General features: G+C 38.8%; 2 protein-coding genes across 5 annotated transcripts in view; one reads left to right on the top strand and one right to left on the bottom strand.

The window, feature by feature from the left end:
• Positions 1-7496, bottom strand: part of SUCO (SUN domain containing ossification factor) — a 62677-nt gene extending 55181 nt beyond the window's left edge. For 2 of the 4 annotated variants that reach the window (XM_063298570.1, XM_063298572.1), the window contains exons 1-4: positions 7168-7477; positions 3975-4083; positions 2558-2662; positions 163-308 (exon numbers count right to left, since the gene is read on the bottom strand). In XM_063298570.1, coding sequence (XP_063154640.1) covers positions 163-308; positions 2558-2662; positions 3975-4083; positions 7168-7235 — 428 coding nt within the window. In that variant the 5' untranslated portion in view covers positions 7236-7477. Of the gene's footprint in view, positions 1-162; positions 309-2557; positions 2663-3974; positions 4084-7167 lie in introns of all 4 variants that reach the window. The other 2 variants (XR_010067605.1, XM_063298571.1) reach the window with 2 other exon arrangements.
• A 5063-nt stretch (positions 7497-12559) lies between these two features.
• On the top strand, positions 12560-15245 carry PIGC (phosphatidylinositol glycan anchor biosynthesis class C). Its single transcript, XM_063298569.1, has 3 exons — positions 12560-12692; positions 12873-13059; positions 14097-15245. The coding sequence occupies exon 3, from the start codon at positions 14145-14147 to the stop codon at positions 15048-15050; it is 906 nt and encodes a 301-aa protein (XP_063154639.1). The 5' UTR covers positions 12560-12692; positions 12873-13059; positions 14097-14144; the 3' UTR covers positions 15051-15245.
• The last annotated feature ends 240 nt before the right edge of the window (positions 15246-15485 follow it).

Here is a 15485-nt window from a genome sequence, read left to right as displayed (position 1 = left end):
TGAGCCAAATAAGAAATAAACTAGTTCAATATAAGAAACAGAATGGGATAAAAAAAATACACAGAGCAAGCTGCCTACTTATACTATTAATCAATGTGGATAAAATATACAAAGCAAATTTTAAAATATTAAATACCAACATAAGAAAACATAAATATTTACTTGGGCTGAGAGACTGGTGAGATCTCAGAGGTAGGCATGCTGAAAGTATTCTCCGGAACACCAGCTATGATGAAAGAAGCTTCATTTGAATTAATTGAAGACTGTGCCTGAACTTCAGATTTCTTTAATTCCCCCTTTTCCATATTCTGTTCAAAAAAGCACAACAGATTTTAACATGAATTCTAGCAACTTCAGAATTTACATTTGACTACTCAAATCAAAGAAAAATATAATACAAGTCAACCATTTTAGTAATATAAACTAACCACACAAACTATTTCAAAGAAGAGAGTAACAGCAAAAGCTAATACTGAGATCTTGAAGCTATTAATAAAGTTAATTGTTAAATTTATATCCCAACTTTCTATCAGAGGTAACTAACCTAACTAAATATCCCAGGTGCTACTTCAAGATTTACTGTTTTATACTGGACTGTAATTAGCCCAGCAAATTTAAATACTCCCTCTGTCTATAACAATACAGCTAATCAGTTTTTTTCTAATGTAGTCATGGGAATATTTATGCTTTTTAACACTCATTAAATCCTTATTTTCATATCATTATGCACTCATTAAATCCTTATTTTCTTTTTCTGATACTGTCTTTTCTGTTCTTTCTACAAATGCTTCATTGCTGGCAGTTGTATGTTGTTGTTGCTGGTCCTGGAATATTTTTATAAAAGGTAAACCACAACTGGAAATTATAGTTAGCATATACACTAGGGCTATGTGCACATTAGGACTTTTTATAGTAGACTTGCATTGGACTATGATATAAAAATTGTACAATATTTTGTTTTTTATCCATATAATTCAACAAAGCATATTGTGCATATTTTTATGTGCAATAAATATGTATAAAGTTCCTTTAAGCAGGATATTGACTATTTGCTAGATTTTGGCCACAAAATATGAAATACAAATGCATCCTAAAATAGCACTTACCATATATAGACCTTATGAAGGGTCAAAATGGGTTTTTGTTATCATTATTTGTACAGTTCCATGTGAGGATCCTACACCGAGCTACAGCAGATTCTAACTACTGCTCAACACAAGTGCTGAACCTTTGACATAGATTAAGTATAAAGAAGAAACTTAACTAAAATTAAGAAAACACAGGATCAAGCAACCAGTTTTCACTGACCTTGTTTTCAATAAGACCAGATTTTGTTGTCTAAAATAACTTTAAGTGACCATGAGAGAAACAACGTTAAAGAGAAATTTGTAAATTGTACTGTAGAATGGATCTTTGATCTATTCTCCATCAAGTGTTTCTTGCCTCACAGTATGCTGAAACAGGAAATAGCTATGTTACTCTCCTTCCATAGCAAAGGCTGAAATCCAACGCATACTTACTTGGGAATTACTTTTAAATTAGCATGCTTTGGATAGTAACCAAATGCAATCTTTACCAAATAAGAATCTGTGTCAGTGAAATGAAGAAAGCCTGCTCAATAGCCTAGAGAAGAGAAAATAGTATTTTTCCACAAGTAAAAGCCTGTTCACAAAGCAGTTCAATAAATCTGGCAAATGGCCCAGAAGCAAAGTACAGGTAATCCTCACTTGATAACGGTAAGTGGGACTGGAATTTCCATTGCTAAGCAATGCAGTTGTAAAGCGCAACATCATGTGACTATACCGCTTAGTGATGGCAGTTCCAGCAGTCCCCGGTTACTGTCATTATGCAAGGACCGCAAGGATCATTAAGCAAGGACCTCACATGAGCTGGCTTCCCCACTGACTTTGCTTGTGGGAAGCCAGCAGGGAAGGTCGCAAATCATGATCACGTGACTGTGGCATGCTGCAACAGTCAGAAATCTAGGTCAGTTGCCAAACATCCAGATCGCAATCACATGACTGCAGGGTTGCTGTGACAGCCCGAATGTCAAAGACTGGTCATAACTACCACTTGATCAGCACCGTTGCAAGTCTGAACGGTTGCTGAACAAGCGATTGTTAAACGAGGACCACCTGTAGTAAGCTAATGCTGGACAATCTGCGTCAATTTTTAACCCTGGATTTAATACTGAACTTTGGAATTTTTTTTGGTTTTACAAAGGACAGGTAATAAATAAACACTGTACTGTCCATTCCAGTGTACTGTACTGTCTAGTCACCATTTTGCAATAACTCAGGTTGTATGCCTTAATAATTAATTATTGTACGCCTCCCAGAGTCACTTTTATGTCAGATAGGAGGCCATATAAATTTGATATATAATAAACAAACGATATAAACCAATGTAGACTGGTTTGGACTCAATTCATCTGTGCCAATTTTGGTCCAGAACTAATTAAAGCAATATCACACTAATTAAGTTCCATTCTGCATGATCAAAACTCATCAAGTGCTTGCAAAAATCATTTCTAAAAATACTAGCTAAAAAGACTTACTTCTTTTTGTTTTATAGAGTCAACTGAATCATCTTCAGAATAAATATTTGTAGTGGAATCAATAGATTGTAAAGACAGTATTCCAAGGGATCCATCAGTCTCCTCCTAATAAGAACAAAAACATGTTCAAGTGAATGCAGCTTCCATTTACATAAAAACACACCTCTGAAATGGAATACTTTTAACCTTATCCAGGCTTTTTTTAAATTTTTCATTGTTTAAGTTTGGATTTACAACTTAATTTGATTTGGATATACTACTTTTTTCCTAAAGCTCTCTCAAGATCAACATGTCAGTATCAAGGCTAATGTCATTATTTCCTCCTCACTGTTACTACTGATTTACCTGCCTGTGGGCACCACAGCATCTGTGATACCATGTGACTGCTCCTACTAATCTGCACATTAAATAAAAATAAACATTTAAAATGGCAAAATGCTCTCCAAATTATCTTCTCACTGCCTATCTATCTCTATAATGTACCAAACTGTGCAATGATCTCTGCTGCCTACAAAGTTTCTAAGCCCCTAGGACCAGGACATGCCTAATCAACTGCACTGCATTTAATCAAATGCGAACATCCTCTTTCTGTTCCGAAATGATTTTATAGATCTGGATTTATAACCATACATCCTGAATAACCAACTCATTGATCTTGCAGCATTAACAGCAAAACTCATGAAGCTTTTAACTATTTTAATTCCATATTTCTCACTTTAGAACTGAACTTACTGTAATGACGTCATGAGTACAAGATGAAATAAATCGACAACATAAACCCTCACTTTGTTTTACTGTTACTACTTCTGCATTATACACTTCTCTCCAATGCCATATAATTTTCTACAAAATGCAAGAACTTAACTGCTTTTAAAATTATCAGCTGATTAAAACCAAGCAATGATTTTTAGAATTATTTCATAGATTACAATCAGCTATATCAGAATCAGCATTTGTGTCAGGATATTAGACTTGCTGCTTTTATTGTAGCCACCTGAGATTCTGCTTCCTCAAAAAAAATATTTCAGAATGCTCCTGGAAATACGGAAATTTCCAATACGGAAATCCTAATTCCTATTATCCTACAAGAGAAGCTTGGAGGAGGGACACAGAGAGCAAAGGCCTATACAAAGTTCACTTTTTATATAATCTAGATGAAAATGCATTTCTGTAAGGAAGATAGACAAATGAATTACAAATCTCTAACTTGGCTTTAGAAAACCATTTTTTGCTAACTTTTATTTTTCTGCATATATTTATAAATTCCATTAAGAAAGGGCATTTTTGTTGCTTAATTAGAACATTGATATGACACCAAAAATTAGCATCCATTTTTATAGTTTCCTGCAAAGTTGCTACTTATTAATTCATTAATAATTTGCACTAAAATTATTCCATACGGCCTATAAATGTTTACCTTTTCCTGGATGTTCTCATCCACATTTGACAAAGGAGAGTTCTCATTTGGCGAATGCAAAGATACAGATACAGGACTCTCTTTACAAAAGACATGCCAGCTGGGAAACCTGTTAAATAAATAAATAAAAGACATCCTAAAACACAAATGGACTGAGATGGCATTCACAATAAGGATGGTGTTATGACGAAAGAAGAACAGCCTCGAGTCATCTGCTAAAGAATTTGTTCTCTTTTCTCTTCAAATCACAGAGTTCTTTTGCCTTTTTTAAAAACCAAACCGCATTTAACAGAATAATTGTTGAGTCAGAGCTGCAGTTTAACATTAGTAACAAGATCAGATCATAACTTTAAAACCATCAACTGTATCCTAAAGCTTCTATTGATTATGTGCCATCAAGTCATTTTTGACTCCTAGCGACCATATAGATAGATTTTCTCCATGACAATCTATCCCTAATCTGGTCTTTCAAGCCTCCAAACGGTGCACTCATCGCCACTGTAACTGAGTGCATCTACCTTGCTGCAGGTCGTCTGCTTCTTCTCTTTCCTTCCATCTTTCCCAGCACTACAGCCTTTTCCAGACAGCTAAGTCTTCACATAATGTGTCCGAAGTAGGTTAATTTGAGCCTGGCCATTTGTGCCTCGAGTGAGAACTCCGGGTTGATTTGTTTGATGATCCATTGGTTTATTTTCTTGGCTGTCCACATATTCTCAGGGGTCTTCCCCAACACCAAAGTTCAAAGGTATCAATGCTCTTCCTATCCTGCTTCTTTAAAGTCCAACTTTCACTTCCATAGAATGTCACAGGGAATACCATGGCTTTCATGGTTCTGATCTTTGTAGGTATCTGATCTGATCTTTTTAAGTATAGTAAAGCTTATAGTGATACTTAAAAGTCTCTCTCATATACTGTAAATCTCCTAAAGGTTATATACAGCCCTAGCAGGCAGCTAATGAGGTTTTTGGCTGTATTAATAGTTGTAATATGTGGGCAATTCTGCATGCTGCAGTTTAAAAATAATGTGGACAAACTCTATGTGTTCCGTGAAGAATAGTAAAAATGGTACGAAACTTGATTTTAGTCAAAAAGCTGAGAAAGAAGCTAGTTGTCTAACTGGAGAAAAGAAGACTGAGGGGAACATATTAGCACTTATTACATATTAGACTTAATGGACTTAGGTTGTTCTTCTAACTTCAGCTGAAGATTAGGAGAAATTGAACAGCAACTTAACAAAAGGAGCAGCTATTGGAGTTGGAGATATATTCTTGTTGAAAGTCTTCAAGCAGGGGCTAGAGACGGTGTAGCTCTACAGGTAGTCCTCGCTTACCGACCACAATTGGGACTGGCAATTCTATTGCTAAGCACCATGGTCGCTAAGTGAAAAATCACATGACCACGCTGGACTTATGATATTACGTCCACTTCCATCATTAAACAAATCACTGTAGTTGTTAAGCGAGACATCACATGACCGCAACTTGTGATTTCACTTCTGTGTTCTCCATTAATTCTGCTTGTTGGAAGCCAGTTGTGAAGCTCACAAATGATGATCATGTCACTGCAGGATGCTGCGATGGCCGTAAATTCAAGGTTGGTGACAAAGCTGGTTTTTTCCCAACTATTGTAATTTTCAATGGTCACTAAACAAGGTAGTCAGTAAGCAAGGACTATCTGTAACCTTCCCTACAAAGAAAAGTTGATCTATAACCCAGTGACTTGGAACAATTATAATATCTAGTATTTTGTTTTAGAAATGAATGTGACTCCCATCTCCATACAGAGGTGGAGAGGAGATAGTATCCTAACTATCTGAATACCTGATTTATTTATCTGGTTGATTTATCTGACATATTTCTATCCTGCCTTTTCTTCAAGAGCTCAAGGCAGCTTACATGCTGATCTCCCTTGATTACATCTCCATACTCATCTCAGGAGGGCAAATGACTTGGTGCCCAAGAAAGGTCTTTTTAAATTTATTTAACAACTTGTATTCTGACCTGATTGGTTACTAGAAGTTACTAGACTGCTACGGCTGGAAACAAGTTGATAGTGTGGATGTAGCACCTGATTATTCTGGACTTCATTTATAATTATATTTGATCATTCAGAAAGAGTGCAATTCCCTTTCTAAGTTAAAGAGGAATTGCATTCTATCATAACAATCAAATATAATTTGAGAGTTTTTCTGAATTCTGCAGTGGGGAAGCTAATTGGTCTAAAGAGCTTTTACCAGTTTAGATTGGTATCCCACTGTCACCCTATCTGGACTGGACAGACCTTGCTTCAACTATCCATGGTCTCATGACAATTATTGTCATGTCCTCTATGTGGGACTGCTTTTAGTAACGTCTGAAAATTTAAACTGCTATATGCTCACATAATAATGGTCATACAAAGAAAACTGTCATACCTACTTTACTATTGGTTTATAAAATAATTGTTTTATTTTGATAATCTGGTTTTTTGGTTCTTTTATAGCATTTTGGAAGAGTTTATTTAAAAAGCTACTTTATAAATCTTTAAAATAGGTAAATAAAAAAAAAAGTTAGTAAAATATTTTTACAAGATACTTTCTATACAGAATACTATTAGTCACCACAACTTCTAAAAAGCTAAACTCAGGAGTTAGAGTATGATCTTAAATGGCAAGAATAGACAGACAACAAAATATATGTCCAATTCAGTACCTTCTTGATGTGTGATATCTACAACTGCTATAATTTCTGGCCAGCACAGACTGCAGGACTGCACCTGACTGGAAAAGGCTGTTACATATTAAGGTCACCTCATTTGCTTTAAAAAGTGTATTTCAAATGAGAAATTATTTCACAGCATTTCATTTCTTATAAATCTGGCACAGTTTCTAAACCATATGGATTGGCTTCTGACAAGCATGAGGAGACATGGGAGGGAAAAGTCTGGTTTCAGCAATAACACCTGACAACAAGCAGAAACCAAACGCTAGTAGGCATTTTCTTCACTTCTGGGGCACATACCGGATATTGCGTGAAAGCCTACTGAAATTAAAATTTCGCTCCAGGAACTGGCCAGGGAGAAGTTTTAAAATAATTGCTGTTCAGTATGTACGGGAAGCAAGCGCCGCTGATGTAAAAGAAGGTTCCGGGACCCAAAATCTACCCCCCCTCCCTTTCCCACCATCTCTAGATCCCCGAGCGGTCAAAGCACTCACCCGAGCAAGCAGCCGAGGAGGAAGGAGGCGGCCAGTATCAGAAGCCGACGGGGCAGCACCTCCTTCATCGTCTCCCCCGTCCACTTCTTCGGGCCAGGGGGCGGCGACGCATCCTCTCGGTGGCGGTTGCTGTTGGTTACGAGACAGGGCCAAGCCGAGGAGGGTCCTCTCGCAGGACGGGCTGATAGCAGACGCCTCAGTGGCCGTTCACAACACCTCGCTGGCCGCTTCTCCAGAATCACGTCCGTTGATCTCGCTCGTGTCCGGTCCCGCTGAGGTGGAATGTGACGCGTCACCCACAGAAGCCCGAAGGAAAGGGAAGAGAACGCGACGAGCGATCCACGCCTGCGCACTGAAACACTACCTCAAGCCCCACCCATCTACCTCGGAACCCAACCGCCCGACTCTAGCAGTGACGTTTCTCTAAGGTCGGTATCTGGTTGGCTTCTCTTTTCTTTCCACTTTATCAACGTGCTGGCTCGCTCGCTCTCTCTCTTTCTGATAACGCCAGTGGAGTGGTTAACTTACAGCAACGCCGCCTGGGACGCAGTTTATGTGACGTTAGGGGTTGAAGTGTAGTTGGGAGGTTGTGGCTTTCTGAAAGAGATGCAGATGAAAGAAGAGGGCTTCTTGTCGGAAGGTGCGAGTTAAATGGACCTTAAACTCCTTTTGATATATCACTTTTTGGGCAGCTAGCCGAGGATTCTCCTATGGATCATCCAGTTTCTTGGTTTTAAACATTTTCTCTGAGTGGAAATTAGAATTGCCACCAGACAGACGGAGAGAGATTTCTTTTCCGTGGGCTTTTTGAATCCTTTAGCGTGCTCCAGAACAAGCCTCATCTCCACATCGCAGGCTGCTGCAAGCAACAGCTTCCGATGAGCCTCTTTACCATATTAATTATTTACGTATTTATTAAAAATATATGCTGCCCAACTCCCAACGACTATGGGTGGTTTACAAAGGATTTAAAACATGACAATAAAAACAAGAAAGAAAAAAGAAGGGAAAGATGGCAGAATAACAAACCGGTGGGAAACAAAAGAAAACCTAAGTTAAAAGTAGGCTTCAGGCATATAGACAGAAGGGCATAGCCATTGCTCAACATTTAAAAATGCCTTACAAAACCATGCAAGAGCTAAGAGCTGAATTTACAAGAATCTGTATTTTTGCCTTTGCTGTGCAATTTTGCTGGGAAACCTGAACAGTACTAAAAGCCTGGATTATTCCATTGTTTTCTATGGATAGTTCTATCATCCCAAAGGCTGTGGATTCTGTAAAATGATTTATTTTTAAAAGATTATATAGAAAACTTAGCTGGACAATCCCTTTATTGGGTCCAACTAAAATTTCACAAACGAATCTAAGCTTTCCAGTTTCCCAAAACTCTTAATTGGCTGAGATGGTACAAAAAGGAAATGGGAAAAAGTAAACGCGTTTGTTCTTCTTAAAGTGGAATTTTTTGGAATAATGCAAATGTCTAAGTACATCACTCTTAGAATATAAAAAAGATCATGGGGAGGAGACTGTTGTCTCCTTTTGAGGACTCCTGGCTACTGAGGAGAAAGAGAGGCCTAACAGCCTGCATTTGGCCAGGGGGCAGAATTTCCTCATGGCTGATCTACATGTGGGGGAAATCATCCAGTGGTTTTGCCTTCAGCGGGGATAGGTAATTTTTGGTTCCTGAAGCTGCTTAATTTGATTTAAAATGTTGCCTTGAAAATCACTTCAAAAAGCAATGTAAAAATATTTTAAGTTCCTGTGAGGAAGTACAGATATTACAGATAAAGTTGTTACATTATGTCATGCCCCCATGTGAAAATCATATAAAGTCCTGAATATGGGGCCACGACATAATGTAACATCTGCATCTTTCTGCTCTGAGAACTTAATGGAAGATGGATTGTATATAGCATTCTGATAGATTCTATATAATCCTTCCTGCAACCACAGTGCCACAACCTGGATAACTTCTAAAGCTAATATACTGTATACAGCTGGATCTCCAGGTATTCTTTGACTTAGGGGAGGAAGCAATGGAATCAGTTCAGGAAGAGGTTCTTTGTTGTCCAAGCTTTTGTTCTACATCCAGTACACAGGCAGCATATTCTTGTTATGTCCTCTAAAAGCTCTTGGGTTCTACACATGGAAAATTAGGCCAAGCTTTGTCATATGGCCTGTTGCATTGTTGCAAATGAGCAATGTTACCCAATCTCATCCTGCCTTGAATCCCTGGGCCTCCTTCTGTTTGATGGCTATATAGATGCACTGAGGCATCTTCCAAAATAATGCCGTCTCATCAGTGCTGAAAACCTGTTCAGGCTTATATTCCTTCTGGATGAGCTTCTTGAGTTGTAACCGGATAGACCTTAGCAGCCTCCTGATCAGCTGAAGCAGACTTGCCTGTAATCTTTACATTATGGAGAGAATAACACCTCCTCCATTTGTGGAACCAGCCTTTGCTGGCATCGATAGTGTTTTCTACAGAGCTGCTGGTACAAAGAGTTTGCTGCTTAAATCTATTTTAAAGAACAACAGCCTTAGCAAAATGATACCAACGTTCATGGCAAGTTTTGCTTGTGCTGGTCCTCAATCCAAATGAACAGTTCATTCTCCATTTGTAACATCACTTTATTATGTCCACAAGCCACAAACGTAGTAGTAGGAATTCCACCAGTTTGTACTGCCTCTCTGATCTCAGTTTCTTGTTTTCCTTATGTATCATACGGTACTTGTGTTGAAGTATGGCCACATATGTAAGCCCTTCTGAATAGTTATCTAGAATCTGCAATTTTGTTCAAAGTTATCACTTTTGCCTATCACTAGATGCTCTTTGTTTAGAATCCATGGGTATTCACATAAGCACACACAACACACAAAGTTCACAAGCTGTCCTGCTCAGATGACGCTCACTGCGAGACTGAAGATATGCATGCCCCACTGTCACTTAGGGTGAATACAGTGAGCAGCAGCCAGATTTTTAGTATAAATTTTGTGAATGCCATCATAACAACACGAATCTGTGAATACAGATCCTGCAAATATGGAGACCTAACTGTATCGTTAACTAAAGTGGAAAAGTCTGTGAGTGGAAAAGTCCTACTGATAGAGGATTTGAACCCTGTAGAATAGCATCTAGCTACCTACTATATGTTGGATGAGTCCCAAATAGGATTAAACTGGTTATATAGTGCCTACCTTCTGGTGGTTAATACAACTGAAAACCCCACACATTCCACATTAAGTCCACATAGGTTGACCAAAAATAAATATCTTTGTAGGCGTTTTAAATACAGTATTCTACTGAAGGAATCCCTACGTATTTTTGGCTGGTAGGAACATTTCAAATTTAGATAGTGTATTATGTGAATTCTTACAAATAATAGCCAAAAGGCTTATTCACACAATTATCTTCCCTAGAGGGCATGGCTAGTCACAAAACTCCCATTTAACAGAGTAGAAAATTCCTTTCCATTATCCTCTCTAGCTTCTGAGAATACTTTCTACTTATGTTTGCTTTTTTTTTCCTGGCAGGGAACACGTATGCAAAATAAAGCACTGGACTGCAGACCCCTATCATTTTTTACTTTCTAAAAAATGCCTCTGGGATATCTATTGAGCAGAACATTCATAAAAATAATGATTATGCTTGAGGCTGATACTTTGCTTTTCAGTAAACTAGGTTTCATGTTTTAAAAAATAAAATATCAAGTGGGAAATGGAGTCTGCTGGGCATCAAAGGAGGTACCCACAGGGATCCTGGAATCCATGAGGACCCAAGCTCCACAGAATAAGTATCATCATGCATAGGATATGACTGCAACCTTATAGAGCATTACATAGTGCAGATTACTGGCCAATGTTCCTAGACAGCGCAAAAGATACTACTTGCCCAACTCTGAGAATGACTGCTATCATAAAGAGTAAACTATTACTGTATATCTCTAAAAATTGGAGTAGTAAAACACTTTAAAAACAAAACTGTCTTAATCAAAATGGCTGAGTCAAGTCTGGTCATGAATGGGCAACCTTTTGGTGATCACAGGCCACCTAACATTCTTAGGGAAGGTAAAGGCCCAATGATCCACATAGTGAGGTCAGCAGTTTTTGTATTTTTCCCTAGGTTTTGGAGGGTGACTTTGGGACATTACTCAAACTATTAATCCTGTTTTACCAATTTCACTGCAGTCTTCTTCCAGCTTTAAAGTGATGAGAAATGGTGCATTTGTGGTCAGAAGGGGGTTCAGTAGCCACAAAATAGAGGTTCAGATATTATATACAGACTTCAAGTTGCTCTCCCCTGTGCTAGATAAAGAATTTGGCCTATGTGGATTTACAGTAGTATGTCTGGAGAAGAGCCTTTCATCATTAGCAGAACTCTGGATTCCTTATAACCATAGAAAGCAAGATGTATATTGCCAGGGCAGGATCATATTATATTATATGATATTAGGCATACACAAAGCTTTTTTTTAATCTGTTCAATCGTCTCCAATTCTCAGAGACAGCCTGGACAGTCCCCCAATTTTATGAGGTCATAGTGCAGACCTAGTATTGCAGTAACCTGAACTGTGATTTTACCTGCTGAAACAAATGGACTTTGAAATCCCTGTCATCAGTTGGTCTGTGTCCCTGTGAGTTGTCATCCAGCATGTCAGTTTTCCTCTTTAAAAGTGCCACAATTGGAACTATACAAATATAGCCTCTGATAAGATGTCTGGAAGCTGATATTTTCCATTTAAGTTAAATTCAGACCAAACTTTATCCTCAGTTTTCCAGAGCACAGAAAAACCTTCAGTAGGGATTACTGTTGAATGAGATGTTTTAAGCTATTTGCATGCAACGGGAGAACACAGAGGGTTCTTGTTGCTCCTGTTTAGCTGGAAAACAGCCTCCTTTTCTTTCCAGATCTTTCACAACTGACATAGATTTCTAAGTTCCTAATCTACTCCACAATAAAAGGAGTCCCATCAGTATCAGTTAATCTGATATTTCCCATGGCATATTTTCTCTGTTGAAATTTCTGGTGTAAATTTCTGATAATCTTGTTAACACAGAAATAAATTTATTTCTACTTTCCATTAAGTATGTTTTAAATTGTAGTCTCTGTAGCACATATATTTATGCAAAGATTATCTTGATTCTGTTAAAAGAAGCTCACTCAACAGATATTCTGATTGCTCCAGGCCATGATTTAATATAAATCAGTTTGTCCAGTTTGAAGTGTATTCCACATGAATGCCCAAGTGGAGCCTTCTCTCTTGAGGACTGCTAGAGATTGCTGAATGCTTTGAACTCCTCTGATACAGTCTGAAACCTCTGTTTCAAATATTGTGACACGCCCCTCCTCCTCCAAATCTCATTTACTGGACCCTCACTGACTGACTGCCCTCTTCCTACCCCCCTGCTTATCTGTCATTGCCTTTCCTCACCCAGATAGCAGCCACAGTCAGTTTCACACAATCCAAGTTTTGCATGTATCTGCAATCCTCAGCCAGAGATACAGTGCTGTAGTAGCTTTTGAGGTGAGATACTTTTTGATTGCAAAAGTGTGTTTAAGGACCAGGCATTTTTTTTGTTTTGGAAACACTTCCCTCTAAAATTCAATAAAATTTATACCCAAGCAAGAGTGCATCCAAGTCTGTCATATCTCAAAACATGCAATCCCTTTTATATTCAAATGTGCTTACAACCGTCTCCGGCAGAGGCAATTCCCCTATTGGATTGCGAAAAGGACCTGTGAGCAGCAAATCCTACGAGAAAGGACTTGCAAGCGTTTTGACCATACATACATTGGCCAGCAGAGGGCAACACGAATCCAACTTCTATTCCCGACCCGGATGTGTCGTCACAGCAGAATTTCCTTTTCTGAGGGTCACAATTCTAGTTGAGGTAAGGGAGGGTTTTTCATTTCATTTCAGAACGTTCTTTTTGCCTGTTCGGGTTCATTACGATAGCTGGGCTCTCCTGCATTGACTACCGAAGGAATGAAAGTGTAGTTACTTCAACTTGGAGGGAATTAAAGTACAATTGTTCAGAACAGGTGCAGCAGGAGCACGGCTCCAAACAGGAAACTAGAATGAAACCTCCCACCACAGCGGTGCTTCTTTATTCCGTGGTTTTCGGTCTATCTTGATTGCAGTCTGGGACTGCCGCTCTCAAAATGCAAAGTTACGCCCTACTTTGGCACCAGAATATTCTCTGTGTTCCAACAAAGAGAAAATAATTCTGCTGCACACAACTTGCAGTGTTTACAGGATGGTACATAGTAAGAACGCTCCACACAAATATTTCAGTTTAGAAAAGCAGAAGGAGCTGCTCTTATCACAGTTAAAGGTTTGGGAAAAAAGATGGCAGAGAAGCTATAGAATCTGACTAATAGGAGGAGCGACTTGCTAAATTGCACACAGGGGCATGGTGTTTCACTTCTAAAACAGCCTGCCTTAATCTAGCACTCTTCAGATGAACTGGCACCATAAGTCCTTTAGATATAATAGCTAGGTTGGGAACAGCTGTTCTAAAAATGCAGATACATGAGTAAGAGGTGCATTCTCTGTGCATTAGCTACCAGTGTTGCAAACATAGATAGTAATAGTTAGTGGGAATTTTTCATAGTGAGAAAAACATTACAGTTACAACTAAGACTGTTGTGCAACAGTAAAGCTTGACTCTTCTCTCCTCTTCCCAGCCCTCTCAATGCCATGCATCTTCAATTCCATAGGAAGATATAAGCCCTTTTGATTTCTCTAATTCCAAAGGGCCTTGCATTTTTTGCTTTTTGGCCTGCCTTATCAGAACCAAGTGGTATTAATCAAACCATCAGCCTTCAGTGAGAACAACTTTTATTGATTAAATTGAGGAAATTGTCTATGTATGTGGAAATTGATTATCTACCAAGCCATTGATAAATTATGTTATTCTGTTTCTAGATGATATGAGCTCTATCATAGCATGATGCTGTGAAGAACTGTGAAGTAATGGCTAGAAATATACTCTGTGTCCAACTGGAACATACCACAAGGCAGCACTGGCAGAAAGTGTTGTATAAGAGGCAATCATTTCCTGATAACTATGTGGATCAAAGTTTCTTAGAGAAGCTGCGCAAGAATGTCCATGCACGCAAGTACCAGTACTGGGCAGTGGTGTTTGAATCTGGAGTGGTGATACAGCAACTGTGTAGCGTCTGCGTCTTTGTCGTCCTCTGGTGGTACATGGATATGGGCCTGCTGGCTCCCCAGTGGCTGTTCGGAGCTGGCTTGATCTCTTCCCTTATTGGTTATGTTCTCTTTGATGCCGTTGACTCAGGGAGAGAAAGAACTCAAAGTGGCCAGACACGGTGGGGAGATCTGAAGAATTCTGTGATATTTGTGGCATTCACCTATGGCTTCTCTCCTGTGCTGAAGACCTTAACTGAGTCCATCAGCACCGACACTATTTATGCTATGTCTGCCCTCATGCTCCTAGGACATCTGATCTTCTATGACTATGGGGCAAATGCAGCTATTGTGTCCAGTACACTGTCCCTCAACATGGCTATCTTTGCTTCAGTCTGCTTAGCTTCACGGTTGCCACGGTCCTTACATGCCTTTGTCATGGTGACATTTGCTATCCAAATATTTGCCCTATGGCCTATGCTACAGAAGAAACTCAAAGCTCAAACCCCCTGTTGCTACATGATAGTTACCTTGCTCTTTGCTTTGTCTTCCTTAATGGGACTACTTACCATTTCCAGCGTTGGCACTGTTCTTTTTGCCCTCCTTTTGATCACCATCTCATGTCTGTGCCCTTATTGCCTCATTAGGCTGCAGCTCTTCAAAGACAATATCCACGGACCTTGGGATGAAGCTGAGATCAAAGAAGATCTATCCAAGTTCCTTATGTAGACCAGGAATCCATACTTTGGGGTTCAGTTCTTCCAATTATTCTAGTCATCGCTAATAAAAGTTTATTAACTCATTTGAATAGGTAAGGAAAGCAGAAACAATTGAAGCAAGCAGAAATGAAATATTCTTGAAAATGCCTGAGAACAATTTATTCATAACCTGACATGTTTCCAATAAAAATATTTTATCAAGAAACACATTGTGTGTTTAGTTCAGTTGAGCTAATAGGTGTAAAACTAATCCAGATAGTCGTCCTTTGGCGACTGCTTCATTTGGTGACCATTCACAATTATGGTGATAAAAAACTTACTTTATAACCAATCCTCACATTTACAACCTTTGCAGGTCTGTAAAGCAAAGGAAAGCTGAAGTAAGATTATAAACACAATTGTGGTTTCACTTAGCAACTGCTTTGCTTAATGACCAAGTTGCCAG

This window comes from Candoia aspera, chromosome 3, assembly GCF_035149785.1.
Source record: "Candoia aspera isolate rCanAsp1 chromosome 3, rCanAsp1.hap2, whole genome shotgun sequence".
In the NCBI taxonomy this organism is placed as follows: domain Eukaryota; kingdom Metazoa; phylum Chordata; class Lepidosauria; order Squamata; family Boidae; genus Candoia; species Candoia aspera.
This window is presented reverse-complemented; position numbering and strand designations above follow the sequence as displayed.

Coding starts and splice junctions, on each gene's coding strand:
- PIGC (XM_063298569.1), top strand. CDS start 14,145: ATGGCTAGAAATATACTCTGTGTCCAACTGGAACATACCACAAGGCAG.